At 53.0% G+C, this 26162-nt stretch overlaps 1 protein-coding gene across 2 annotated transcripts in view; it reads left to right on the forward strand.

The window, feature by feature from the left end:
• Cacna2d2 (calcium voltage-gated channel auxiliary subunit alpha2delta 2) overlaps positions 1-26162 on the forward strand; it is a 128725-nt gene that overhangs the window by 6797 nt on the left and 95766 nt on the right. For both annotated transcript variants that reach the window (XM_021205994.1, XM_021205995.1), the window contains exon 2: positions 19195-19276. In XM_021205994.1, the coding sequence (XP_021061653.1) occupies positions 19195-19276 (82 nt within the window). The remainder of the gene's footprint in view (positions 1-19194; positions 19277-26162) is intronic.

The raw sequence follows: 26162 nt of genomic DNA on the forward strand, positions 1-26162 counted from the left end.
AGAGTGCTCCCTCCAGTAGTTCATGACCTTGAGAGTGCTCCCTCCAGTAGTTCATGACCTTGAGAGTGCTCCCTCCAGTAGTTCATGACCTTGGGTACTTACTAGGCTTCTCTAGGTTTTGAGGTCACTGTGCTACTTCGTTGAGTAGGGATGGCAGGGATCATGAGGGATAGACCTACTTCCAGGCCCTGGATCTAGGAGGGTATGCAAATATGACTGTGCCTGTCCTGAGTGCACCTGACCCCTTACCTATAGCATCCAGTCTTCAGTCAGATCCTATAAGGACCTGGGCCCAGTTATGGTTTCTGGGGTTTTCCTGTTGTACAGGGAGGGCCCTTACTTTGGCCTGAGTGTATACGTAAGCTTGTAGGTAGGATTGCTTATATCTATGTGTTCATGTATGCCTTTGAAATGTATTGTCTGTCTATCATACTTGTTTACACGTCTACTTGTGTGCCTGTGAGTAGGTGTGTGCTTAGGTGTATTTGTGCTAGCATGGTATTTGTATGCACGTGTGTAGGTGTGCATATGTATAGGTGTTTGTATATGTGCACAGGCGCAGGTGTATGCACACAGGCACATATGAACTCATGCCTGTGTGTGTGTGTGTGTGTGTGTGTGTGTGTGTTGTGCAGGCACATGGCAGTTTATCTCTGCAGCCAGAATGTGCTTGCCGTGCCCACCTCCTGTACCTGCCTTTGATGTGAATGCCAGAACTTGGTGGGCGAACGCTGGCAGAGAGAAACAAAGCCCCCTGCTTGTGAAGACCCGTGTTTTGCAAACTTTTATGTCAGGAACAGCCTGAGCTAAGGCTGAGCTGGAAAGTTTGATCATCTACCAACTGGCAGGATGACAGTCTGCAAAGAAAACACACAGAGGCTGCGTCCTTGTAATTCAAATTTCTGCGAGCCGAATGGTATTCAGATTCACTGGAGGACTCGGAACTCAGAGGCGCTCTACGCGGCCTTTGAGAAGTGAAGCGGCTTTGCAAGTAGCCCCTGCATGGAGAAAGTTTGTAGGGGTCACGTGGAGAAGGGCAGGGTCCTGGCAATTTGGAAGACCTTTTGCTGTGTGACCTTAGGCCGGTGGGTTTCCCTCTCTGCACATTTCTCATTTGCACACTGATAAGGCAAGGGGCGTCTGTAGCAGGTTCCGGGTCCCTCCCCGATGCAAGATGTCCAGGTGGTCAGCAGTCGCCATTCAGAATCTAGACTTGAACCTGTGTGCTCTATTCAGAGTGTCTCTAGTGAGATTCAAGGATGCCTTTTTTTATGTGCTGAATCTTTGTGAAATTGGCTGTCCTGGTACCCTACATCAGGGCACTGGCCTTTGAGGCTAACCAGGCTCCTGACTCAATGGTCCTGATGTCTGAAAGAACTGTAAATTTAACTTTATTAGTGTTCTCAAAGTTTGTATGTTGGGAGGTGAGATGGCCCAAGATTCTGTACAACTTGAGAAGGGGTTTCTGTAAGGAAGGGCAAAGGTGCCTACAATGGCCCGGAGCCTTGTGGGGCAGGGGCCTCTTTGAAGGGGCAAGGAACCTGGGTGAAACCGGCTGGGCACTGTGGGCTTTGCATACATCCTGGACTTAGGAGGGTCACAGCCACCAAAGCTGCAGGAGAACGAGATGCCCCCCGGTCTGAGGAAAACTGAGGCCCAAGGAGAGGGAGAGAGCCTTCAGACACACATTTATGTTGTGGGTTCAGTCTCAGCGCATAGAGCTTGAAGGATGATCCCCTATGTGGCCATCTGCACACTGGGACATGCGGTCATTTGTCTTAAATAGCCATATCTGTGGCCTGGGGTGAGGGAGCAGTGGCAACCAACCAGCTCTCCTTGGGTGCGCTTCAGTAGAGGGCCTTTGTGGTGTGATCCTCCAATTCCTAATTTGGTTTGAGGGGAGCGGAGCAGGGGAGGCAAGGACTTGACGCCAATGTCCCTGTGTGGTTTCAGGGTCACCTAAGCCTCCTGGATCTCCTTGGGAAGGACGTTTTTGCCACAAGGCAGGAGGGTGGGCACTGAGGGACGGGCGTGTGCCACCGACAGGTAGAAGCCCCTGCTCTACCTCGAGTTTCCAGCCTGACTTGGCATTTCAGCCCTGATAACTTCCTTCCGCAGCTGCGTTCTCCCGCTGGCGCTGCCTGAAATGCTGCATTTGAAGCCTTAAAGGTCAGGCTCAGTTGCTGCCATCAGCTCCAACAAACAAACAACCAGGCACCCCACTCTGGCCCTGCCCCCAACTTCAGTTATTAGAAACGTGAAGGAGCTGCCAGAGCCTTCATAGAGATCCTTTCCCTGTCTTCTCTGTGAGCAGGGGCCACGTGGGTGCCCCTTCTTTCCTGGGACCCCTCCTCCCCATGCTGCAGTGTCCCCTTATGAGGATCAGTAGTGACCTACACTCCAGAAGTCGGCTGCTCAGTCTGGAATTCAATTCTTTGCCAAGGCTGCCACTAGCCCTGGAATGCCTGTTCTCCAGCTAGGTAGAGCAGGTCCTAGAAGCCCCCCCCCCCGGACTCCCTGACTCCGGGCTGTCACCTAGACATCTCTACTTGTGGGGTTTCTGTAACCATGGCAGTTGGTCTTCTGGATGGCAGTGCTGGGGTGAGGACCCTTCCTGGACGATGCCCTTCTGCTCCCCACACCTTGTGTGTCTCTCCTAGAACCCTACACCAGTAGCGCGCCAGTAGCAGGCTACTTTATGGGGCCCGTGGAAGGGAGGGGATTGTACTGATTGTCACTACCTTGGACTCTGAGTCTGAGGAACGTATGTATTTGGTGATGGAGATGAGGAAACAACGCTACATCTGTGTTCACCTTGGCAACCCCTAGATGAGGTGTTCTCCTGTGGCTAGGCCTTGCCTCCTCTGACAAGGTTGCTAAATTGGGCTGTCAATGAGAACTGAGTCCTCCCCTTGGGCTCTGCCTGGCTGGCCTTGCTTTGGCTACGGCTGGCTATCTTTGGTCAGCTTCCCTAATGGCAACAAGATGGCTGCCACAGCTCCAGGCATCATGTCAGACCCAGACTTTATGTATAGAACAGGAGATACTGCCTCCGAGTTTCTCTTAAGAGAAGAGGAAACCTTGCCTAGAAGACCCCAGCCTACTTTCCCTTACACCTCATTGGCTAGCACTGGGTCACATGCCCACTCTAAACCAATCACTGGCAGTAGAGAAGGCACTCTGTGATTGGTTCAGGCTAATCAGGCTTTACCCTTGAGCTGAGGATGGGGTCACCTTGGGGCTGGAGGAGGAGATGTGCAGACAGACTTGGGTTCTGTTCGCAAGGAGGCTGGCGTGATGGAAGATAGGGAGATCGTGGCTGCTACAGGCTTAGGCGAGAGGTGCGGGGAGGTGCTAAGAAAGCAGGAGAGGTGGAGAAAAGACGAGATGAAAGGAGATGTAGTCAAGAAAGCAAGAAAGTGGTTATTTTATCCACAACATCGGTTTCTGAGAGCCGGGCCCTGGTCGCGTGTTTCATACATACTGTCCAATGTGGCCGGTTCACATACACCGGGTTTCGCACACAAGAGAACCGGGTTCTCAGCAAGGCTAAGTGATGCTATCGTCTCACAGATAGCAAAGGGTGGGTTGGGGTTCCCTTTCTGCACTCCGGACCCAAGCACTCAGACACCCCAGGCAACTGCTAGCTGCAGGACCTTTGGGGTGTCACCAGAACACCCATGTTGTGTCATCACTCATGGGCATCTGCAAGGGCTGACCCTCTCTAATGAGAGCAGCCCTAGAGATGGAGGCATCTCAGAGATTGAAGGACCCAGTAGGACAACCCCGCCCTCACCTGTGGTATAGCCATGGGTCAGTGGCATTTATTGGGCCAGCTTGTCCTCTTTAACTCCTGCGTAGATGGAGAAACAGAGCCCTACTAAGAGATGATGATGCTTGAACCTTCCAGCAGTTGAGGCATAGCTAGACCCCAACCCATCAAGATGTTTTACCAGTTGATGTTGGCCAGTCGTGGCCTGGAGGTCATTCAGACCATTTGTGTTTCTCTGTCAAGGTAAGGACAGGCCATTCTGGGCAGCAGGAAGCTGCTGGGTATTATCACAGCAGAGAGGCATATGCTGCTGCTGTAGAGCCAAGCAGCTGGCCTGCCTAAATGAGCTGCCCTAAGTAAGCCATGGCCATGACCACGGGGAAGACCCAGGCTTCACTGGGTACTGCCTATCAGACTGCCCTCCTTTAAGGGGGAGGGCAGCTGCAGGACGGGTTATACCTGTGTCTGTAGAGGGACTGTATTTGTGCCTGGGCACTGGGAAAAGCCTGGGGTATCATAGATTGGCTCTCCTGATGAATAATACCCTCTGACCAGCTGTGTTCCTTTGGGCTGATGCCCGCTTTCCTGTTTCTTGCTAGGCTCTTCATTGCACTAGCCCTTGCGTTCTTCCTGGATCCTGGGTGTGGGCGGCCTTAAGGTTATCGCCCCCCCCCACCTGTCACATGAGGGTATGGTTCTCCGGAGCTGCTTGGGGTCCAGAGAGGGAAAGACCGATCTCTGCTGGGCACAGCCGTGAGTCCTCCCGTGATCCACACCTATTCCTGACACCTGCTAGGAGTTGGTGGCACCGTGTGCACATGGAGTGGAGGGGAAGAGCTGTCAAGGCTCACTCCTAATTACCCACCTCCATCTCTACCTTTCTCTAGTCCCCTCTGCTCCAGGTTGCACCCAGCATCAGGCAGGCAAGGAGGCGTGCAGGGTGTGAGGCAGCAACCCAATTCCTTAAACCGGACCCTGCTCAGACAGGCCCAGCACTTGTGTAGGAGCATCTCGGGAGTCCCCTCCACCCCTTTTCTCCTGGACCACTTTAGCCTCACCCAGCTGACTGCGGCTGGCTTCCCCCCCCCCCAGCCTCAGGGCTCCAGGCCCCTCCAAAGCAGTAATCATGCCCCAGGTGAAGATGCTCTTCATCTGCATGTCTGTCATCTGTATCCTGCCCTGTAAGCTGATGTTCAGGGTGCCTACAGTCCAGGAGTCTGCTTCTAGAAGACACAGGTCCGGGGGTAACACAGGAGAGAGTCTCTGCCCACTAGGGTACCAGGCACCACCTTCCACCTACTGTGAAGATGTGCAGAGGTGAGAAGGACATTAGAGAGTCCAACCAGCCCGAAGTAAGCCCACCTGTGGTCCAGCTAATGTCTGCATGTTTCGTAGTGCCTGGCAAGGAATCACATGTCCCTGTGAGGGTCATGACAGTCCAGGGTACTTCAGAACCCCCCTCTTCCCATGTGTGACCATCAAGGCTGCGTGCTCAGGGCCACTGCCTTCAGCTCCTGCATCCTACCTCTCAAGTGCTCAATAAATGTTTGCAAAGCAAGTAGCTCATGGGTGCTACTGCATGGGTGGTCCCAGGGGCAAACTAGTCATGCCTGTGAAAACTGGAGCAAGTTTATCCAGGGTTTGGGATGGGGCCTCCTATAGGCCTGTTTTGGCTGCTGGTAGTACAGTTTGTGCCCTGAGCCCCACATCTCTCAGTGATAGTTGTTGCAGTGGCTGCTCAGAGGGTGAAAAGGCGCAGTAGCCTTTAATGTGGGGAGAGGGCATTAGCAAGGTCGTTCCCTTTTTTTGTTTGTTTAGAGACAAGGTAGCCCAGGCCGGCTGCAGGCTTCAGATTCACTATGTAGCTAAGAATGACCTTGAACTAAAAATCCTCCTGCTTCTCTACCTCCAAGTGCTGGGATTACAGGCATGCACCAGGACACCAGGCTGCTGTGGTGCTGGGGACTGAACACAGGGCCTCATGCATGCTAGGCAAATGCCTTGCCAACTGAGTTTCCTTCCCAAACCAGAACCAGGATTTTTCTAGAGCCCTTCAGGTGAGCCAAGGTAAAGTACTGTGGCCTGAGGAGAAATTGGAAAGTAAATGCCCTTCTGCTTGGCAAGGGTGGGGGGGTGGTGGTGAGCTGGCTCCAAGGACATTCCCTAACCATGGTAACAGGTCATGCTGTCCCCAAATCTCTCTGCATTTCTGGGGGTGCTGGGCACAGATCCTCTGCAGTGATGCTTGCCCAAACCCCATCTGTCCTGATGAACACACGGACTGCCTGTCTTTCTAGATTCACCTCCCAACTGCCTTTCCCACTGAAGCCCTTCATTGTGTGTTGAGCTAACTGGGTCCCTGCTCTCCGGAGCTCACAGTCTGTGGGGAAGATGGACAGTGAAGAAGACACGTAAGCATAGCTGAACAAGGGGTACCCCTGAACGGTCAGTGCATCATGGGATATCCAGGGGATGTGGAGACATCATACTCTAGGCCATCTATTGTCCCTGGCCATTCCAGTGGCCCTGGACCTTTGTCAGCTGAGGTTGTAGAGGCTCTGGGAAATCACATGGACCTTCCTTTCCCTGAAGATTTGTTGTGGGGCAGGCAGAAAGCAAGAGTAGAATCTGCAGCCTGGTCTACAGAGTGAGTTCCAGGACAGCCTCTGCTACACAGAGAAACCCTGTCTCAAAAAAAAAAAAAAAAAAGAGTAGAATCTGAGGTGTACCTCGTGCATGACTCATGCTGAAGCCCCTGACAGGCCGGTCCATCTCTCTTCCCTTGCTCTTAGACACTGCTGCCCCTTTGGGGCAGTTCCTAAAAGCCAGACCATGTGACTGGGGCCAGCCAGCCTGTTGCCCCACAGTCCTGGTTTCTGAGCACAGAGCTTCTGGGAAGTGGGTGGCAGGGAACAATCCCAGAGGCCATTAAATTGAGTGATTTACATGGCTCCTGAGCTAGTGCCGGGAGAAATATATTTCACAGGTGATTTCCAGACTGGTGGCGTACGGATGGGGCCATTACTCTACACTGAGGAAGGGTGGAGACTCCACGTACCCATCTGGAGGGACCTGTAGCTGTGATTTTTGTTTTCTTTGGTATATATACCTACTACATGCTAGAAAATCTGAAGCATGGGCAAGAGCTGGGGCAGAAAGGAGCTAACAAATCACAGTGGCAGCCTCTTAAGTTATGGAGTTCCAATTATTCAGTTTTATATCATCTTTAAAGGGGGATTGGATTTTTTCTTTCTTCTTCTTCTTCTTTTTTTTTTTTTTTTTTTTTTTTTTTTTTTTTTTTTTTTTTTTTTTTTTTTTGGTCCAGTCATTTAACCCTGTTCTCAACCGCTGAGGTTTGAATGACATATAGCTCTTCTGTGCCTGGCCACCACCCTGGAAGTGCCATTGGAAGTGGATCCTCTGGGCAGCCCATGAGGCCCCTTCTTGATACACCTCTAGATCCCTACAGAGGGGATTCACACTGAGTACCAGAAAGTAAGGGAAAACATACCAGAAAATGCCTTCTGTCAGTAAGAGGGGCAGCAGGGTAAAGAGTGTAGAGAATAATAGTACTCTAGGCTTGGAATGTAGCTCAGTTGGTAGAGCGCTTGTCTAGTATGTACAAGGTCTTGAGTTCGAGTCCCAGCACCATGCAAACTAGGCATAGAGGCACAGGCTTGCAACTCCAGCCCTGTGGGTATAGAGACAGGAGCCTCTGAATTTCAAGGTCATCCTCAAGTATGCACCAAATTTGAATCTAGATTCTGCCACCTGGACGGAGCCTCAGTCAGTACCTACAGCCCCCACCTCAGGAATAAGGTGACAAGTTATAGAGTATAAGCTGCAATGTTGAAATGCATGGGCCAGCTGGGTCAACAGTGGGGCCCATTTGTGATGGGCACAGGTTCGTGTTCTGTGGGGTGATTGAAAGGAGAAATGAAGTCAACTCTCAAGACATGGTGTCCTTACCTGCCAGCCTGCTCTTTCTTCCTGACTCAGAGGTCCTAGCTTCATGGTATAGAGTGGACTGAGAGAGGGGCTGGAGAGGGGTCCTGGCTAAGCTATCACCTGTCTACATTGGGTATCAGGAATTGAGTAGGTTCTGCATTTACTACCCTCTGCTTATGTCCATTGTCCTAAGACCTCATTGTTGGGAGCCTCCAACCCTTGTCAGCCAGCATGTACGTGAGGGTTGGGCTTCTTAGGCTTCCGTGTGGGAGCAGCCTGCTTTGGTGCCATGAAGGGCGGGTGGGTACCGATGGCGCATCACTGGGCAGAGATCACTCCCAGCTCTGCAAGGCCATGCCCTGTGCATATACTGTCCTCCCAACCTGACCCGGGCTATGGTCAGACTCCTAAGCAACCACCAGGGCTTTCAGGGCCTCTTCCCATCCCATCATGGTCAGAAGTCTTCCTGCCTTGCTTAGATTCCAAGCTCCCAAGGGCAGGCCTGCATTGCTAACCATGGAGTCCCTCCCTTGCACCCGTGGCAGGTGCTCACTAACCATCCGGACGCATGGATTAATGGTGAATGAAGCGTGAAACTGCGAGTCAGGACTCTGCAGAAGGGCGGAGACACCTTCGAAGTATTTGGCCAGTTTTGAGTTCTGCCGGTTCACCTGCTTGCCTGTCCTTGAGTCAACCCTGAGGGACAGCATGGGTTCATCAAGCAAAGTGATTCCTCTCTGCCTGGTCACTCCTCTGGGGATGCCAGAGGAGGGGGGACCTGTGTGAAGCCCCTTCCTCCTTGCGGGTGTGCACCATCGAGGCGGGTCTCAGAGGGAGGCTCACACAGAGCTCACTTCCAAGTCTCCAGTGGTCTGCAGCAAGGCCTGTGGCTTGACTCAGAGAAGCCGCCTAAAAGGAAGCAAGTCCAGAGGAGGTGGGTCTTCTGCTCCTACCCGCATGGGGATCCGTCTGTGGATTTGGAGGTGCTGTAGGGGAAGCTCTACCCTGCAGAGACAACGCTCACTCCATAACCCCGTACATCCTCTGGGATATGAGGACCGGCTTCTTCATTATGCTCAGTTCTGGCTTAGCCTGAGGGGACAAAAGTCTCTACTGTAGGGTGGAAGACGCAGTCAGGGAAGGACAGCCTTTAGCTGCTCCTCTTCCCTCATTTTGGCTATTGAAAACCACCTTGAAGGTAGAAAGAGGTCTGTAGTCCCAGGGCAAGACCAGGACTCTGAGGCCAGACTTTACCAGGTTCAAATCCGGTTGTACCAACTGGCTGTACATTCTTGGGTGAGTTGAGCCCAGCTCTCCAGGCCTCAGAGTCCATGTCTGGGAAGTGGGCATGAGTTGGCATGCACCTGGCTGTTTATCTTGGTAGCAATCACAGAGAATACTTAGCACACAGTGGGTGCTTTACACCCCGGTTTCCTGGGTGTCTGGGTGTTTGCTGAGGGCGAAGCCTCTCTCCCACGGCAGAGGGGAAGGGGTCCGACCTGGTACCAGTTTGGGAAGACATCTGTCCCCAGATGTTTCCACAAGACTTCTTGGCTAAACTCTAAACTATGCTCCACATGGAAGGTGGTTATGGACCCAGACTACAGTCTCTACGTAAGGTGAGGCTTGTCAAAATATGGTTAGGACTGTGGACTTGTAGGTTGTTGTTGTTGGTGGTGGTGGTGGTGGTACGTGTGTGTGTGTGTGTGTGTGTGTGTGTGTGTGTCAGGAAAATCCAGGAGGGCTTTCTGGCAGAGGTGACTGGGCCGGATAAAGGAGGCATACATCTAGAACACAGAGATGTCCTTGATAGACTGGCCTCTGAAGCCTTGGCCTGGGTTTCCCTCTGTACTTGAGGCCTTCAGGGGACCTAGGAACTGAGGAGAAGTGACGGATCTTGATGGGGGTCTCTGTCCTCCTCAAGGCGTGAAACCACGGCGAGGACAAGCAGAGGACGGCTATTTGTAGCTCAGTGAGGAATTGACTCATACTGGGGGAGGGGAAGAACATGCAGGAGGGGAGATGGGGACGGGTGAATCACAGGCTCTGACCAGAGTGGCTGGTGGAATGTGTGGGGAGGGTCTGTCCTGACACCCCTAGGGAGGCTTGAGCTCCTGGGTGGGGCAGGGATGGGACGGTGTCACGCATGTGTCGTCCCTGGCTCATCCAGTGACCTTTACAGGTGTCTCAGACCTGTTCTGTACCTTCCAGGCCAGCTAGGCTACCCCATCACGGCACCTGGCTAAGCACACAGGGCGGTGCCCATATGGCTACCTCCTAGGAGCCAATTTGAGGGACCTCAGCTTACCAGTTTGTGAAATGGGTGTGAATAGGGCCTGACAGTAGGGAACACACCCGCAGACGGGGTTTTGGTGCCTGTTGCAGGTAGCTGTAGGCCTGGGAAGCCTGTGACAGATAGCTGACCCCCAGTAACCATGGCTGGAGCCCTTTGCTCTGTCCCGAAGTCTCAGTTACTCCCTAGGTTGTTCCTGCCCGTGGTCAAGTCCCAGCTTGGGACTGGGAACTTTACAGATAATGACATGTGGGTGCTGGCAGTCATGAGTCACAGCTACCAGGGAAGTGGCTGGCTTTTCCCAGGACCTCAGGAAAGGACCCTACCTTTGTGCAATGGGCTATAAGTCACACACAGATCAGGACCCCTCAGCACAGTGCAGGAAAACTAAAGCACACACGGCTCTAAACAAGATGCTGGGGCTCCACATAGAATTTAGCTGGAGCATAAAAGGGCCCGCTGCCAGGGTTCTTGAAAACCATGTGTGTGGCCCAAACTTATCAGTCTGCAGATGGGAAACTGAGGCACAGATAGGAGAGTATGTATGCTTGCACAAAGCCAATACATGTTGATTTAGGGCACCAGAACCCAAATGGACATAAGAGCACCTTGGACCATCGGGTCGCTGAAGGCACGGAATGGCCTTCACTAGGGGTGGGGTCACAGGGTGGAGGACTGTTTCTGTCTGGGCTACTTCTCTGCACTTTTCTTCTCGCTTCCTGGAAGAAGTGTCCGTGCCAGCGCACCACCCTTCTGAGATAGCCATGAATTATGCAGGGAAGCCACAGGCCTGGGCAGGCCCATCATAAATGAGCCTTAATAATTCATACAGAGAGGAGCCAGGGGAAGGGAGGGCCTCCTGGGCTAGTTCTGAGGCAGCTTCATCTGTGAGTGCGTAGAGCTGGCCTCTCACAGGCTACAGCAGGTCAGCTGGGAGGTCAGCTGGTCTCAGGGGAAGTGTATTTGCTCAGTCAAGGACCTGTTTCTCCAGGCCAGAGATCTGGAACGGCTACCCTCAGGGCTCACAGCCCAAGGCAGAAGCATCTGCAGAGGAGAAAATGGCTAGTGAAAGCACTGACCAGCCAGGAGGAATGGAGACCAGTTGCTGCTAGGGGAGAGATTGCGTTTTAAGATGGAATGAAGGTGGGCTTCACTGAGCTGGCGGTGTGTAGGGAGAGAGGTCTGGAGGCCGGGAGAGGACTGTGTGCTATCGAGGAAGAATGTTCTAGGCTGAGGGAGCCGCGTGTTTTAAGACATGTACTGTGAGCTCAAGGCTGTGTCCAGCCATGGGGGATATATGTGGTGGCTGCCAGTGAGCTTTGGCTTCTCCTCCAGGGCCAGGAACCAAGCTTGCTACAGACAGGAGGAACACATATGTGTGATCCCTGGCTATGTGTGATCAAGAAACTGGGGAGGTGAGACGCCAAGGCAAAAGCTGCCAACCAGCGAGCTAGCTGCTGCCAGTCCAGGGGAGAGGATGATCCCCAGGCCAGACCAGAGGTGGGGACTGGGGGGTGGAGGCAGAAAGGTGGTTGGTGGAGATGGGAAGGGGACATTGTGAAGGGAGAGCTGGTAGGGCTTGCACAACAGGTTAGATGTGGGTGTGAGAGGAAATAGGTTCCCAGTCACCCCCAAAACTTTGGCCTAAACGGAGGGGGTGACCATCAGCAGAGGTAAGACGCTGAGGGCTGGGGAGTGGCCCCAGAGGCAAAAGTCAGGGTCACATCTTCATACACACTCAGAGACTTGCTAGATGACCAAGTGGCTATATCACACCAGCACCTGGACACTGAAGACTGGTGTCCTGCCCCCCCCCCCCCAAGGATTGGGGACAGGGGTCTGGCTGCTGTGGAGGTTAATTAAGATAATGGAACAGAGTCCCTGGGAGACCCCTGACAGAAAGGACTGCATCGCACCTCTTGATACCTGAATCCTCAAATGGTCTGGGGGGCTTAGGGCAACCCTGCTTGATTAGGAAAACTGAAATTTGCATGCGGTTCATAGAGAATGACCTGGTATATGGAGAAGGTTGGAAAAAGATAGCCCCTGGTTCTCTACCCACCGGGCTATCCCCTTGGCCTGTCCTCTGTCAGAGCCAGGGCCCCTAACCAGTGCTTCCTCACTCCCCTGCACCCCTGTTTTCTTCCCTGCTGCAAACCTTCATTCTCCTCTGGGCCATCTGCCTTCTCCAGCCCCTCTCCCACGAGTGTCACAGCTACTGTGTAGAATTTGCTCCCCTGGATGCTAGAGCAATTCACCTTAGGGGTCTCATAGAAAACCCCATGGAGCCCTGAAAGAGAGGATTAGACCTACACCTGGGGAAGTAGAAGTGAGACTCAGATAGACCTTCTACACCATCCCTAACTAGACCTTCAGCACATCCCTAACAGCCACTGGGAGATCTTTCTTGGTTCCCCTGTCCCTAACTAAAGTCTTACCCTACTTTCACACTTCTTCCTGCTTGTGGACCAGCTTCCTTAATATTGGTGGTGAGAGACGGTGTTGTGGTCATTTGCTCTGTGACCCTGGCTCTTCTCCATGTCTCTCTGGGCCAAGTGGGCCACCTGGACTCTCCTGGCCCTGAGTGAGGAGACTCCCTGGCTCCATCCCTTGCTCCTTTGCCCCTCCCACCAACCCCCAGCAGGCTGTTATGAGTAAATATTGGGTGGACCCAGTGCCCTAATTAAAGCCGAAAGACTATTAGTCTGGGGAAGGGTGGGGGTAGGGTCAGGGTACACGTTTGCTGCCTCCCAGCCAAGCACCAATTAGAAGGAAAAGTTCTTTTTCAGCAAAGAAGAGGAAGGGACAGCCCCATAATTAATAACCTCATTAAGAAGCAGTATTTGGGCAGGGTCCCAAGACACCGTAGATGAGTTGACAAAGCGGTGGATTTGTACTAATTCAAGCGTCAGCGGCACTGGCCTCCGCCAACGTCCCAGGGTCTGTGAGTCTCCAGTGACAAATGGACTGCACCAGCTAGGGGAGGGCCTTGGGGGACTTTGCGTTCCTCACTCTAAAGGTCCCCTTGAGTCACAAATAGATTGATGGTGCCTAGTTCTCCTTTGAGCCTTGTACCTCAGTTTATCTGCTTGTGAATTTGGGGCGAGGGTGAGGGTGTAAGCCGGGAAGTCTTATGCCACCGTGATCAGCCCAGCACGCATGCTCCTCCCTTCTTGTTCTGGCCTCGTTCCCACCGTGGCACGTGCTGTGTGAAGCCGGTGCCACATCTCTGGTCTTAACCGTCTTCGATGGCTTCGTCCACCTGGCTTCTGGAGAACTAGCCACTTTGATTGGCCTGTTGCCCTCTGCCAGCTTTGTTATCCACAAGAGACTGACCAGATTGGGGTGGGGCCCCCTCCAGTGCTGAACTTTGAAAACTGCAGCAGCCCAGTAGAAGGAAGAGTGCAGTGGGGCCAGCAGTACCTTCTCTTCCCTGGGGCTTTCAGAAACAGGACACAGGGAGGGTGTAGCCTTCCTGGAGGCCCGTCTGAGGGCGGCTAGAAGGCGGGAAGATGGCCCTGCAGCTGGAAAGCCCGGCATAGGTAGATACATGAGTATGTGGGATAGCTGTCCTTGTTAGAGAGCCTTGCATGAGGCAAACTTCCACTTGCCTTCTCTTTGGGCCTGGGAGATGAACAGGACATTTGGCTTATTCTTCATTTTCCAGATGGGAAAACCTGGGAGCACACATCTGGCTGAAGAGTTAGAAAAGCAAGGGTTGGACCTAAGCATTAGGGTACAGCCGAACATCTGCACACCAGTGGAAGGGTGCCCCAGGGAGGTGGCCCTGAGGATGCCATCATTCTTGAGGACAGCCTTGAGTTTTCTGCCACCTGTAGTAGGGATACAGCCTGGGAGAGGGGACAGGACTCATAGCTGCTATTAGAGCTCTGAATGCCACTGAGGAAAGTCTATCCCTCATGGCCATCACGGAGTCACAGACTCCCTGATTGCCACCAGCTTATCTTCCCCAGGCCAGCTTAGCCAGGCTGGGGCTCTTCAGGAATCTTCAGTCCGTTTTCCCATCTCCTGCTCTCGGGCTTGCCCTGTCTTTCTCTCTTCCAGAAGCCCGTGAAGGAGATGAGGTGGAGGTGGCAGGCCAATTGAAATATAATCAGAATAATTGAATAGCATTTTATTTTAAATCGTTGCCTCCCCCAAAGCTGGGAGAATAATTGGCCAGCCTGTCACGAGAGAAGCAAGAGACCTGGGGCCTCTACCAGTGCCAAGCTTGGTTCACTGTGCCCTTGGCAGTCAGAAGCTTCAGCTGTGGCTGCTCCCTCACACCGTTGCCTGCTCCAGCTGAGCGGGTCCTAGCACCTGCCTTCCTGCTCCACTGCTCCACATGCTGTTCCACCCACAGCGCACACCCCTCGCCCTTCCGAATGATGGCTGTTCTGCTCAGTTGAAGCCCCTGGTGAAACAGGCTGCATGGCGGGGACAGTGGGGTTTTGATGGGGGGAAAATAACTCCAAGTGTGGTGAGAAAGGCCTGCAGAGGCAAACTCAAGATTCTGAGTCCCTTACTCCCCAGCACGCCTTGGCCTCTTCTGGGCCTGTGTCTGCTTTTGAGCGAAGTCCCCTCCCTCCTTCCTTTCTGGTCCCTCTGCGGGGTCCAAGCTGCCCACGCTGTCCATGCCCTCTGAGGGTGAACCTGCAGTGTCACCTGTCTCTGGTTTTTTGATTTGTTTAATTATAGATGAGTTTTCTGCATAATTTATTCCAAAAGCCTGGATTATACTGTACAATTAAATCACATTCTGATCAACAACTTCACATATAAAATTAACAACCAACAACAGTTTAATCTATGCTTGCTGCATCTGCACACGGGCTCTTTCTCTGTTTCCCCTGTCCCTTCCCTGCCTCCTCTCCTCCTCCGTGCCCTCCTCTCTCCTCCCCTCTCCTCAGGGTGAGCGTTTGCAGCTGGCCCCTGAGCTGGATGCCCCCACTGAGGTTGGAACTGGAACGTCCCAGCCTTCCAGTGGGCTTCTGGATGGCTCTGTTTACTAAAAGGCTTCTCGGCACCAGCTCTTCACCTCACATGTGGTTGACTTTGCTCTCTTGCCTGGTGGGGACACCCCCTTCCCTCCCTCCCTTCTTCCTCCTCCTCCCTCCTCTTGGTTCTAGATACCGAGGCCTGAGGTCCACAGCTCTACGTAGCAGCTTCTTTCCTAATGAGCTGAGTCAACCTGCCACACCACACTCTCCCTTTATGCTCCACCATGCCCTCAGTGGGCCCTTAGATCTTGAGAATAAAGGCTATACTGTATGGATGTCTAGCTCTTAGGAGACTGTCTCGTATGATTACTGCTTATCAAGGGGCCCTGTAGGTGTGTTCTAGCCTGGTCTTGAACTTCTGATCCTCATGCTTCCACCTCCTGAGCTCTGCAATTGCAAGCATGCTCCACCACACCCGGTTGAAACGAGGCTCGTCAAACACAGTGGGCCGACTGGATTCTATCCCCGGCCCCCTCCCCCATTACAGTATTTAGACAATTATCATTATCCTTGTTGACAGGTGGGAAGGCTGAGACTCCAAGGGGATGGAGCTCTCCAAGACTGCACAGCTGACAGTATCCTTGTCTCCCCGAGACTCCTCAGGAGCTGCCTTGTCCTGGAAGGAGGGACAGGTGGACCCAATGGAGCTGGTTTCTTTTTAAGTGTATGTCCCTGTCCCCAGCTCACCAGATGTCTTTTTGGTTTTCTTATCCTTAAGGAAGGGCTGCGGTGCCTTTACTTCCCCCCAGATCAGGCACCTGGGAGGACGAGACACAGTCGCCATCCTCTCTGGCTCACACTGGTCATGAAGTGCTGCAGCCTCAGGCCTCCTCCCTCAGCCTCACCAGCCTGCTAATTTGGCACTTACAAGCTCTTAGAGATAAGCAGTGTCAGTTCATCGGAAGAGGATGGAAAATCCCCAGGATCTGGGGCGCTCTTTGTTGGAGTGTGACCTGTGAGCACCACTATCCAGCCAGGGGGCATGGGCATGGACTCATCAGTCTTAAGTCCACAGGAACACGGGCAGGATGTGATCCAATTACCTTTGAGCGGTGAGACTATGGATTCTCGTGTATCTCCCAGAGACCCCATGCCTCTCTGTGGGATTAAGCCCGGCTATGCCTCTGTCCCGGTTGAACTTGGCTTAGCGTGTGGTTTTTCTGGCCTCAGGACAGGAATGCTTCAAGCATGCTCACTTCATCAGGCTCCTCAGTATTGTGTATCAGCCTCCGTCCCAGCTAGCACTGGCCACTGGCCAAACCCTAGAACCCACAAAGTCATATCTCTGTGACAATGAGATGGATTATCTGTCAGGTCCCTTTTAGCTCCCGGACACAGATATTGCCTTCCTAATTTGGCTTGGTTTGGGTGAAGAATCAGAGTAACTTGTTTTCCTTAGCATTGCATGGATAGGCAGAAAGCTAGAGCTACAATCTGCCTCTGAGGCCCAAGATACCATACCACATGAAGGACCAGAGCTACTCCTGAACCCCAGAGAGTACGGTGGGAGAGACTCAGAAAGAGGGAGCATATATGCATGCCTTATGGAGGAATTTGATTTGGTTCTTCTATAAATTATTTTGGTGTTGAAATAGCCTTTTTACACGAAATGATGGTGATTATATAAATGATGTGTCGTCTAAGCAAAGTAAAAACTTGGCACCCATGCCTGCTCTTCCAATTAATTGTCTTTTACTTTTCTGTGAGATTCTGGAAACAAGGGCCGATCTGCTTACTAGCAAGGAGTCCATACCCAGGTGGAATCATTGGTGAATTGGTAAATGTGGTCAGTTTGAGAAAAGCCACAAGCAATGGTTGGCTCTTAGGGAAGGGAGAATTGGTTTTCTTGAAAGGCGTGATCCCAGGTAGGACGGCCCCACACCCCTGAGGATATGGGCGGCACAAATGAGACTCACTGGGTTATATATAAATTAGTGAATAAAAGAAAGACAGGAAAAGAGGGGCCAGGCTGGTGGAACACAACTTTAATCTCTCTGCTCAGGAAGTAGAAGCAGGTGCGTCAGGACCAGTCTGGTCTACATAGAAAGTTCCAGGCTAGCTAGAGTTGCATAGCAAGACCCTGCCTAAAATTAAACAAACAAACAAATAAATGTCATAAAGTTGGGAGGTAGGGATAGATATGAGAGGAGGTGGAGGGGTAAATATGACCAGAATACATCGTAAGAAATTCTCAAAGAATTTCAGAATGCGTCTCCAAGTGCCGCTGGGGTGGGAGTGGGGCAGTGATCTCTGGCCTTTGCCTATTCCTGTGGTGGAAGTGTCCCCACTGCAGCCGATTTCAAGCACTGAAGCTGATGTGCTGAATTGGAAAGAGCCGAACATGGTTGGCTCCCGCGTGTCATTTCCTGAGACTCCAGAAGACTGTAACAAGTCCGGTGCCCACCCCTTCCTAGATGAATGACTTTGGATAGGGTCTCAGCTTCCTCGTCTGGGATTTGGGGGCCTTGTTTGCCTCTGCGAAGATCAAAGCCAGAGAGCTGTGCTTTGTGCGTAGTGGGCGCCCTTCTGGAGATTCATGCAGGAAGGATTATGATGGGGATTTTGTGTCCTAAACCAATGAATGGACGAGGTCAGGTTTAGGGTCAGGGCAGGGCTAATGGATCTTTTTGAAGCTGGGTCCTTGACCCTGCCCGTCCTGTCCAGATATAGGACGGTGTGAGACTCTGTTCCGTTATTAGCCCCCAAGAGTCTGTAGTCTCAGGATTACAAAAGAGCCACCTGCCACATTGTCCAAGTACCACCAAGGCCAGAATATCAGTGCTGGAAGACGGAGGGGGGTCAGGCTGAGTTGCTGATGTTCTCTGGTACCTTTCTCTCCCGGGCTGGCAGCTGAGCTTACAGCCTGTCCTCTACACCACTTGAGGTTAGATTTTCCTCTATGGTAGGGAACAGAGCTGGGGAGTCAGGCTGTGGCTCAGCCCACAACAAGCTGAAGCTAATACCTCTTTCTTTTGATGTTGATTTTTTTTTTTTTTCCATCACGGTCCTGACATTCAGCTTGGCAAATTGCAATTAGTGATCTGCCCGCCTCCTGCTCTGAGTTCCCATGCCAACCGACCGGGGCACACACAATGGCATGAGCCCAACCCCCCAGCACAGGCCTGAGGAGGAGTGTGGGACAAGGAGCCAGAAGAGAGCCCTGGCCCTAGGTGACCTTAGGGGATGCTGTTGGTCCTGATGAGGGTACTGGGGACAGTTGCAACTTTTCTGACATCATCCTAGTCTACTGTGGCCTGTGAACCCATGGCTCCTTTATGTCTCTGTGGTGGGTCCCATATGGGGCTCCAGCATGCTAAGATGGGCGTAAAGCTGAGCTCACACAGACACCTGCTCATCTTGTCCACTTATAGAGACTCCGTTACAGCATCCTTGGCCATCTTCCCATGGTCTTAGGTTTTCTTGTGCCACTCTAAGAGACGGCCCTAAATTATCTCCACATTCCAGAAGAGGAAGCTGAGAGAGACAGAGATGGTTTTAAATGGTCCTGTGGTGGTACCAGCGTACAGAAGGCCTGTCCAGGCCTGCAGTTCAGAGCCTGTGCTTGCCAGACCTCCAGAAAGGGACCGGATGATTTGTACTGAAACCCTGGGTGGGCTCACAGTAGACATCCAGCCTTGGGTCTCTGATGAGCATCTCCTACCAGGGAACTAGAAAGGCAAGGACCCTCTGAGTTGGAAGTGCTCTGTCTTCTGCTCGGGTGAGGCCCAAGAGGCAGGTTACCTCTACCTCCTCCTGTTTACATAGTGGGTTGGAGGTGACAGCAGTGTCCCCTCCCTTTCCTCAAACTTCACCTGCCTTGTCTCTGTCCTCCCTGGTGTCCTCGTGTGGCTTAGAACAGCCACATCTAAGGACTTGTCTTTACAGTGAACAATAGTCTCCCCGCAGGCTTCTTCCAACCTGCTTAACTCCCTTGGCTAATCCACAATGCCCTTTCCTCCCCTCCCTGGCTGCCAGTCAAAGCAAGGAAAGCCTAGGCCACCAGGCCAGACTTCAAAGGGAAAAATCACAGGCTCACTCTGGTTCCTGTGTCTGTTCCCTCATCTGGTGAAAATTGAGTTGAGTGAGTAGCTGTCCTGGTCCCCCTGGGTGGCCAGGAATTGGCTGTTGCAGCTGCAGCTCCAGCAGGTCCTCCTGACGTCTCTTTCTCCTCTGGATTGCAGGATGCAGCACTGGGCCCGGCGCCTGGAGCAGGAGATTGACGGTGTGATGCGGATTTTTGGAGGCGTGCAGCAGCTCCGAGAGGTAAGCCTGGTGCACTTGCTCTCCCGCGGAGTCCTTCTTCCCAGCAGGAATGAGGAAAGGGTACATAGCGAGGGAGTAAGGAGGACGTGACATTATTGAAGTCCTGGCATAGTGAGATACTACCAGATCGCAAATGGTGACCCCTAGGGTCTCGGTCTGACTTTCCGATACCTGTTGGAATTGTGGTCCACTGTCATGAACCTGGTCTCTGAAAGGGTGTTGTCGCGGCTTTTCAGTTTTTAAGGTTGGTGAGCTCTGCATTTGAGGTAGTGCCTTGAGTGGGAAACCAGAGCCTTGAGGGACCACAGCTACAGGGTGCACAGAAGCCCAAAAGTCTCATCAGGAAGAACATAGTATGACCAAACCAAGCAAGACCCAGGAAAAAGGACAGGAGGCTGGTATTCCAGGCACTGTAGTCTCCATGGCATGGCAAGTCTATCTCTGTTAAGTGGCGGGATGAGGGATCAAGGTGCAGGAGGGGTGATTGATTAGGCGCCAGCGACCACATTCATCCTGGGAGATTATGTTAATGTTTGAAATAGCGATGTGAAGAGCAAGCCATTCGTCACCCCCAGAAGGCTACAAAATGTGTTGCTGTCAGGCTACAGGCTGGAGCTCTTTATGTGGAATGCGGAGGCTCAGAGAGCCAAGCTCTTCCAGTAATAGGACGGTATCTCTGCCGGGGTCTGTGAGGGAGGTCCTGGCCAGAATCAACAGAGGAATTAATGGAATTCTCCTTCCCGTTGTTAGCCTGGGGACAGCAGAGAAGACAATTACTATTGGGGGTTCAAGTAAGGGTCTAGGCCCAGGGTTCAGTAATTATTGTTTCTGACATTCCCTTGGCCAGTGCCAGGGTGAGGAGATGTAGCCTGGGGGGGGGGGGGCAGGCTAGGACCACCCTCAGCTTGTCAGGGTTAGCTTCTAGGTGCCCAGGAAGTGGTAACTCAGAGGGAATATATTGACATTGCTTATGGACATAAAACCCTTGGCATAAGTGATGCTAATTAGAGATGGCTAATTAGTGGGTGGCATGATGAGGAGGGCACCCAGGCCTGAAGGTCTGAGCTACTAGCTTGTTCATCGTTCCTTCTGAGATCACTCGGGACTCTGTTCCCCCCTTTCCTGGTGCTGGGCTTGAACAGCGGTAGCCCCATCCCACTCTTCCTGTGAACTCTCCATGACTCAGCTGCACTTGGAAGCCGCCAGAGCTTCCAGAGAAAGCACTGTAGGAAAAGCTGTTCCGGAACAGGAGTCAATTTAGGCTCAGGAATAGCACTCCGCACTAACCAGGCTATAAGTGGGCACTGCCAAGTGCAGCGGTGTAGGATAATGGGGGAATGGCGGGTCCCTGGAAGGTGTGGTGCGTGCTTTCCCAAGTTTCCCATGGGGCGTTAGATGTACCAGTTAAGAGCCCTCCAGGATCTTGCACTTATGAGCAACTCAGAGCATTTGTTTATGAAAAAAGTAATGTACACTCCATGCATGGGATGTGGATCTGTGTGGACTACTGAGCTTCCTGGATGGTGAGGACCAGATGGGAGGCAGCAAACCTGTTGTACGCACCTCTGAGAGACCTGGATCTTTTTGCCTGGACGATAAGGTAGTGACAATGGCGGCCGACAAGCCAATTACAGTTTTCTTCATTGGTCATTTTCTCTCCTAGGGCAGTTTTCTCTCCCTTTGGACAGAGTGTGAGCATCTCATCTCTGACTCCCATCAGCTCAGAAGTGAACAGGCTGCTACAGCTGGCTTATAGCGGAGCTAGGCCTCCTGATTCCTGCTTCAGCCAGTCCTCTGGGTGCATGAGGGATGCCTGGGGCTGTAGGGACCTGGGCAGGGATGTGTTTGGTATGGCAGGTGGGCAAAGAAGTGCTGAGCCAGCGTCCCTTTCTCTTGGCAAGCCCTTCGCTGCTCATGGCTGCCAGCTCTCGGGGCCTCTGTCCTGCTCCAGTTTTTCTTACCTGCTTCCTCAGCCTCTTCCTGCTGACAGCTCTGGGACTGCTCCTTGGCACAGAATATGCTGCCAAGATGTGTCTGTGGGGGAGGGGACAGGTGTACAGCTCCAGAGGAAGGGAGCGACCCTGTGGGAAGAGCAATGACCTAACCAGTAAGCCCCCCACCTGCTCCACAGTTTAAATCGGACCCCGACACTCACACCTTTCCCCTGGGTGAGGGCTGGTGTACCCTGCCTGCTTGTGTTTGGCTCTGATGGATCAGGAGGGTGGTTGGTGCAGAGCTGTAAACCAACTGCCAGCACTATCCCTCATACTGGTGCTGCCAAGCTGACAGTTTAGCACCGCCCCCGACACACACACACACCTGGGGCTGCCCCTCCTCAGATTTCTGAGCCCCCCTCCAAACTCCTGCCACTGGGGTGGTGAGAACCTCTTCCATGGCTCCACTTCTTGCCTGCCCTGCTCCTAGAGGCCGCCCCACCCCCAGAGCTTGGAGCCTCAAGGGCTGGCAGCTGCAAGAGAGCAGAAACTGCAGACAGTGGCATTTGGGAGAGTTTTCCTTGCCTTGGCATTTTCCTCCTCCCGACCTTATCACAACCCCTTGGGGGGCATGGCTGGGGGCAGACTGTGGCCCATTTATAGGTTAGAAATCATGGCATACCACAGGGTAAGGACCCCATCCCAGACCCTAGGCCACCTAGTCTTCGCTCTCTGCTCCCTTAATTTAGCCAGACACCCCTGAGCTATGCTCTCTTGGGCACGGTAGCCCCAGCCCAGTCCTTGAGCACACTTGCCTTGTACAGTCCATGAAAGTAGGGACTCTAAGCTGTCTGTCCCCTCCACAGCCTATGGGACTGAGTGAGGTCTCCTGAGCCCCTTCTCTACCCTCCCCCATCAGCACCATATTGTCTCCATCCTAGAGGGGGGGCAGAGAACATATGCTTGGGCTCAGAGCTCATTTGCATAATGAGGATATCAAATGAATAATTCATTAGGTGCCTGGGGGGTTTGCAAGGAGAGGATGAGGAGAAGGACAGGCCTCTCTTGAAGCCTAGGTCAGGGACATTCCCACTTCTGAATGGATGTTCAGGGTACAAGGAGAACAACTCTGAGGCCCTTGTGAAAAGCGAAGCAGGAGAGTTGTCACCAGGCATGGGACAGTCACCAGGGTCACCAGCCCCGGGACAAGTTTCTTCCAGGGGAGAAGACCCTTTGCTTAAACTAGAAGTGAGGAGAAACTGTTGACAGAGCTGGCTTGGAGCAGGGACCTGAGATGGCCACGTCAGAGAGACCACAGCGTATCTTCTGAGAGCATGCCGCCCATGTCAAAGTCCATGTACCTCATTGGCTGATCAGGGCAGAATGGCTATGGCCCTGCCTGTATCTCAGACTGCCTTCACCCACATGACGATCTTAGCCCAGGCGCATGCTTGTGGGTTATCGTCATAGGCCTATCAGTGAGGAAGGAAAATCAAGGTCCTGTCAGTCATCTCAAGCAGCCAGTCCTGGAGTTCAGAGGCCGGCACAAGTGCTGGAGGGACCAGCTCAGACAGCAGCTCCCCCAACTGTGAAGCCTTCATCCACAAAGAGCAGGACCCCAGGCTTGGAAACCCCCAGCCCCAGTCTCCTTCTGGGTCCCCCAATGAGCTAACATCCTTCAAACCAGGTGACTCTGGTGTCTGTGGTGTCGACCTCTTAGGAGAGCCAAAAATAGCGTTCCTAACCCAGGGTCAGTGGCACCATCCTGTTCCGTCTTGTCCACCCCTGGCTATTCCTCCTGCTCATCAGCCTAGTGCTCCCAGGAATGTGTAATTAACTTTTGCAGAGTGCCACATCTGGAGCTGGCTATCAGCGGGGACCAAAGTCTGGAACCATCCAGGGTCCTCTGTAGATGCCGCTGAGAAAGCTCACCCTGTCCCCTCCCCACCTCTTCCCCAGCTGGTACCTCTGCAGACTCACACACTGGCTTTAGCGTTTGCTGAAGACAAGCTCTGTCCCCGTTCGAGGAGTGTGCACACTGGGCATGCAAGGCAAGGGTAGCAGTGCCCCGAGGTGGCATAGAACCTCAGGATCCAGAGGGTGGGATCAGAAGAGGAAGGAAAAAGCTTGGGTGAGAAGAGGGGCCGGCCATGGGTTTGAAAAAGTCCCAAAAGGGCCAGGCAAAGGCAGAGGTTGTGACCTCTGGCCCTACAGTGGGTCCTTCCATCTGGACACTGATTTGTGTGTGCCTTTGAAAGGCTGCCAGCAAGCAACTCCTCAGGTATGCAGTTCACTGAGAGTCTGCTGGGGGGGGGTGTGAGGGAACCCCCACACATCCCCTCCCAGATCCTCACCAGCTGCTCCCCGCACCCCCAAGAATCATCATCCTGGTGGCTCTGCACTTATCACGCAGACCCCACCCCTCCGTCGAGCCGCCTGCCTCCCGTTGGGGCCCAGTGACTCCCTCCTCTCTCCTGGCGCAGATGATGATGTGAGGCGCCGCGTCGTAGTTGTGGGAGGTGGTAAGGGGCTCGGGTGTGAAATATGCCGCTGGGTAGGGATTGCTGTCGCTTGCCTCCCTAAAAACCCACATATATTATTCTTTAATGGAAAGTTAATTGTCTTATTATTCCCTCCATATGGTCCTCTTGCTCGGCACCCAGCGGGGATGCATGGGGCTGAGGAGGGGGGGGGCTCCTGGGAGGGCGTCTGAAACGTGATGAGGCCACCGCTCGAGCGTAATTGTACAGAGACGGGTGCATCAGAGCCTGGCCAAGCCCTGTCTGGACCTAGCCTTTTCCTTATCTCTTTCCCCCTTCCCTGTCCCCACCCCCACCCCGTACATCATGAGGTCTGGAGCATGCTTTCCTGAGTGGAGATGCGTAGTGTTGGATAACTGCTCTTCTGCTCCACCCTGAAATGCACACTCTCCAACAAGACATAATGGAAAACGTTTCCATTTTTGAAGAGTTTTTCTAAAAGCTGTCACATCCATGGCAGGCTCTGCTGCCTGTGGGCCAGCCAGGCTAAGATCTACCCACCCTTTCATAACAACACGCTGGAGAGGGCATGAAGTAGGCTGGAGGGGGGCTGCCCCAGGGCACCTGCCCTAGGTAGGATTTCTGTGTTGTTAACCTCTGCACCAACAACCAAAGTTCCTGTGGCCCCCCCAGTACCAGCCCCCCCTTCCTTTTGGGAGTGTGAGGGGTGCTGTGCCAGAGCTGCCTCAGCAGATGGAATACAGTGACAGGAAAACCCAGAAGGGGCCTAGGCACAAACATGCACCTGCCCTTCACCCCTGGGGTCTCAACAGAAAGGCCGAGGCAAGGGAGCCTTACTAGGTGGCTTCTAGGACTCTGGACATGTCTGCAGGAAGGTACTGCCAAGGTCTCTGGGGAGTCCATCGACACTGAAGGGTCGTGAAGGGAGAGAGGCCTCGGGCTTCTAGCTTTTGACAAGAGGTCGCTGTGGAACACATCCAAGGTCAGCTCTAGGGCATGAGGAATAGCTTGGAGGGAGAGAGACTTGTTAGGTGGCTAGTGTCTGCTGAAGGCAGACCTTGCCCTGGGCTCACACTCAGGCGGAGCTGGGATCGAACCTAGGGTCTATGCCATGAGCAGAAAGGATAATGTGGGCGGGAATGACAGGCCTGGACTGTGACTGTGGGACGTAGGATGCGTCCTCCTGCCTGTTTGAGCTTCTACTTCCCCCTGGGAAATGGGGATCCATTCTGTCTTCATGGGAGACATAGGAGCCTCAGGGGAGCAGAGACAAGGGAAGGTGTGAGAACCCTGCAAGAGGGTATGTTGTCCTTCTGTGTGTCCAGAACAAATTGATTGCAGTTCCAAGGGTTGGTTGCAGATTTTTTTAAAAAAAAAAAAAATTCGAATATCAAAATGTCCTCTCTGCTTTTGAAAATTGGTTTTCTCATCCCAGCTGATCATGACATATTTTGGAGACGTTTTACTGAAAAAGGCATACAGCCACCAAGTTTGGGTAAAGCTGGAATAAATAGCATCTGTGAGCAAATGAAGGGTAGTGGTGTTCTCAGCCAGAAGCCCAGGGCGCCAAATGCAGAGACACCATGGGGAGGAGAGGGTAGAAGCTAAGGGGTGGGACCCTTACATCCCAGAAGACACTGACGACCCGATTTACCCAGTCAGCCAACAAGGCACCTGCTACCTCCCGAGCCCTGTGAGAAGAGTATGGTAGCTTGCTTAGTAGCATAGAGTCAGGAACAGTACAAAGCCACCAGACTCTGGGACGGTCCCCAAGAACGGGAAGGTTGGTAGGTCAGGCCACAGCTAAAATCAGGGGTTCTTTAGGTGGTCACTCCAGGGATCCCAGGGTCTCCTGTAGGGGTCTCTCATCTCAAGGAAGAGGCAGCCTTGAAAGACATGAGCAGAACCTTTGCAGAGAGACGGCTCTTCCCTGTAGTGAGAGCCCTCAGCTCTGTTGTCTCAGGCATTCTGGAGATGCCTACCGACACGGAATGCCTACCCGATGCCCCTCTCTAAAGCAAGACACCCCTCAACACGCACATACATGGGGAGAATGTGCCGGTGAACACGTGGGCTCCCTTCGGAGATCCCCAGCTCTGTGGCAGGACAACAGGGCTCAGCTTCCATGAAGACCCAGCCCTTGAAGCTTGTCCTCTGGAAAGTAGCCAGGGACCCTGCTTCTCACCCCTCCCCCAGCTTCCGCACTCATCTTTGAAGAGTCTAGAGCCAGGGGAGAGGGGGGGCGCAGGGGAGCTGATCTTGGTGATCCAGGGTGGGAGATGGGAGATGGGATGGGGGGCCTATGGGTTTCCATCTTGGGCCATGGGGGACAGTTGACCCAGTCTATATTCCTCCCCGTTCCCTTCTTATCCATTGCTGGATCAGTGGCAGCCATGGGGGCACTTAACTCAGATTCGTGGAGCCCCAAGCACTTGGCAGAAGCAGAGAAGT

The sequence above is a fragment of the Mus pahari genome, chromosome 10 (genome assembly GCF_900095145.1).
Source record: "Mus pahari chromosome 10, PAHARI_EIJ_v1.1, whole genome shotgun sequence".
NCBI lineage: Eukaryota > Metazoa > Chordata > Mammalia > Rodentia > Muridae > Mus > Mus pahari.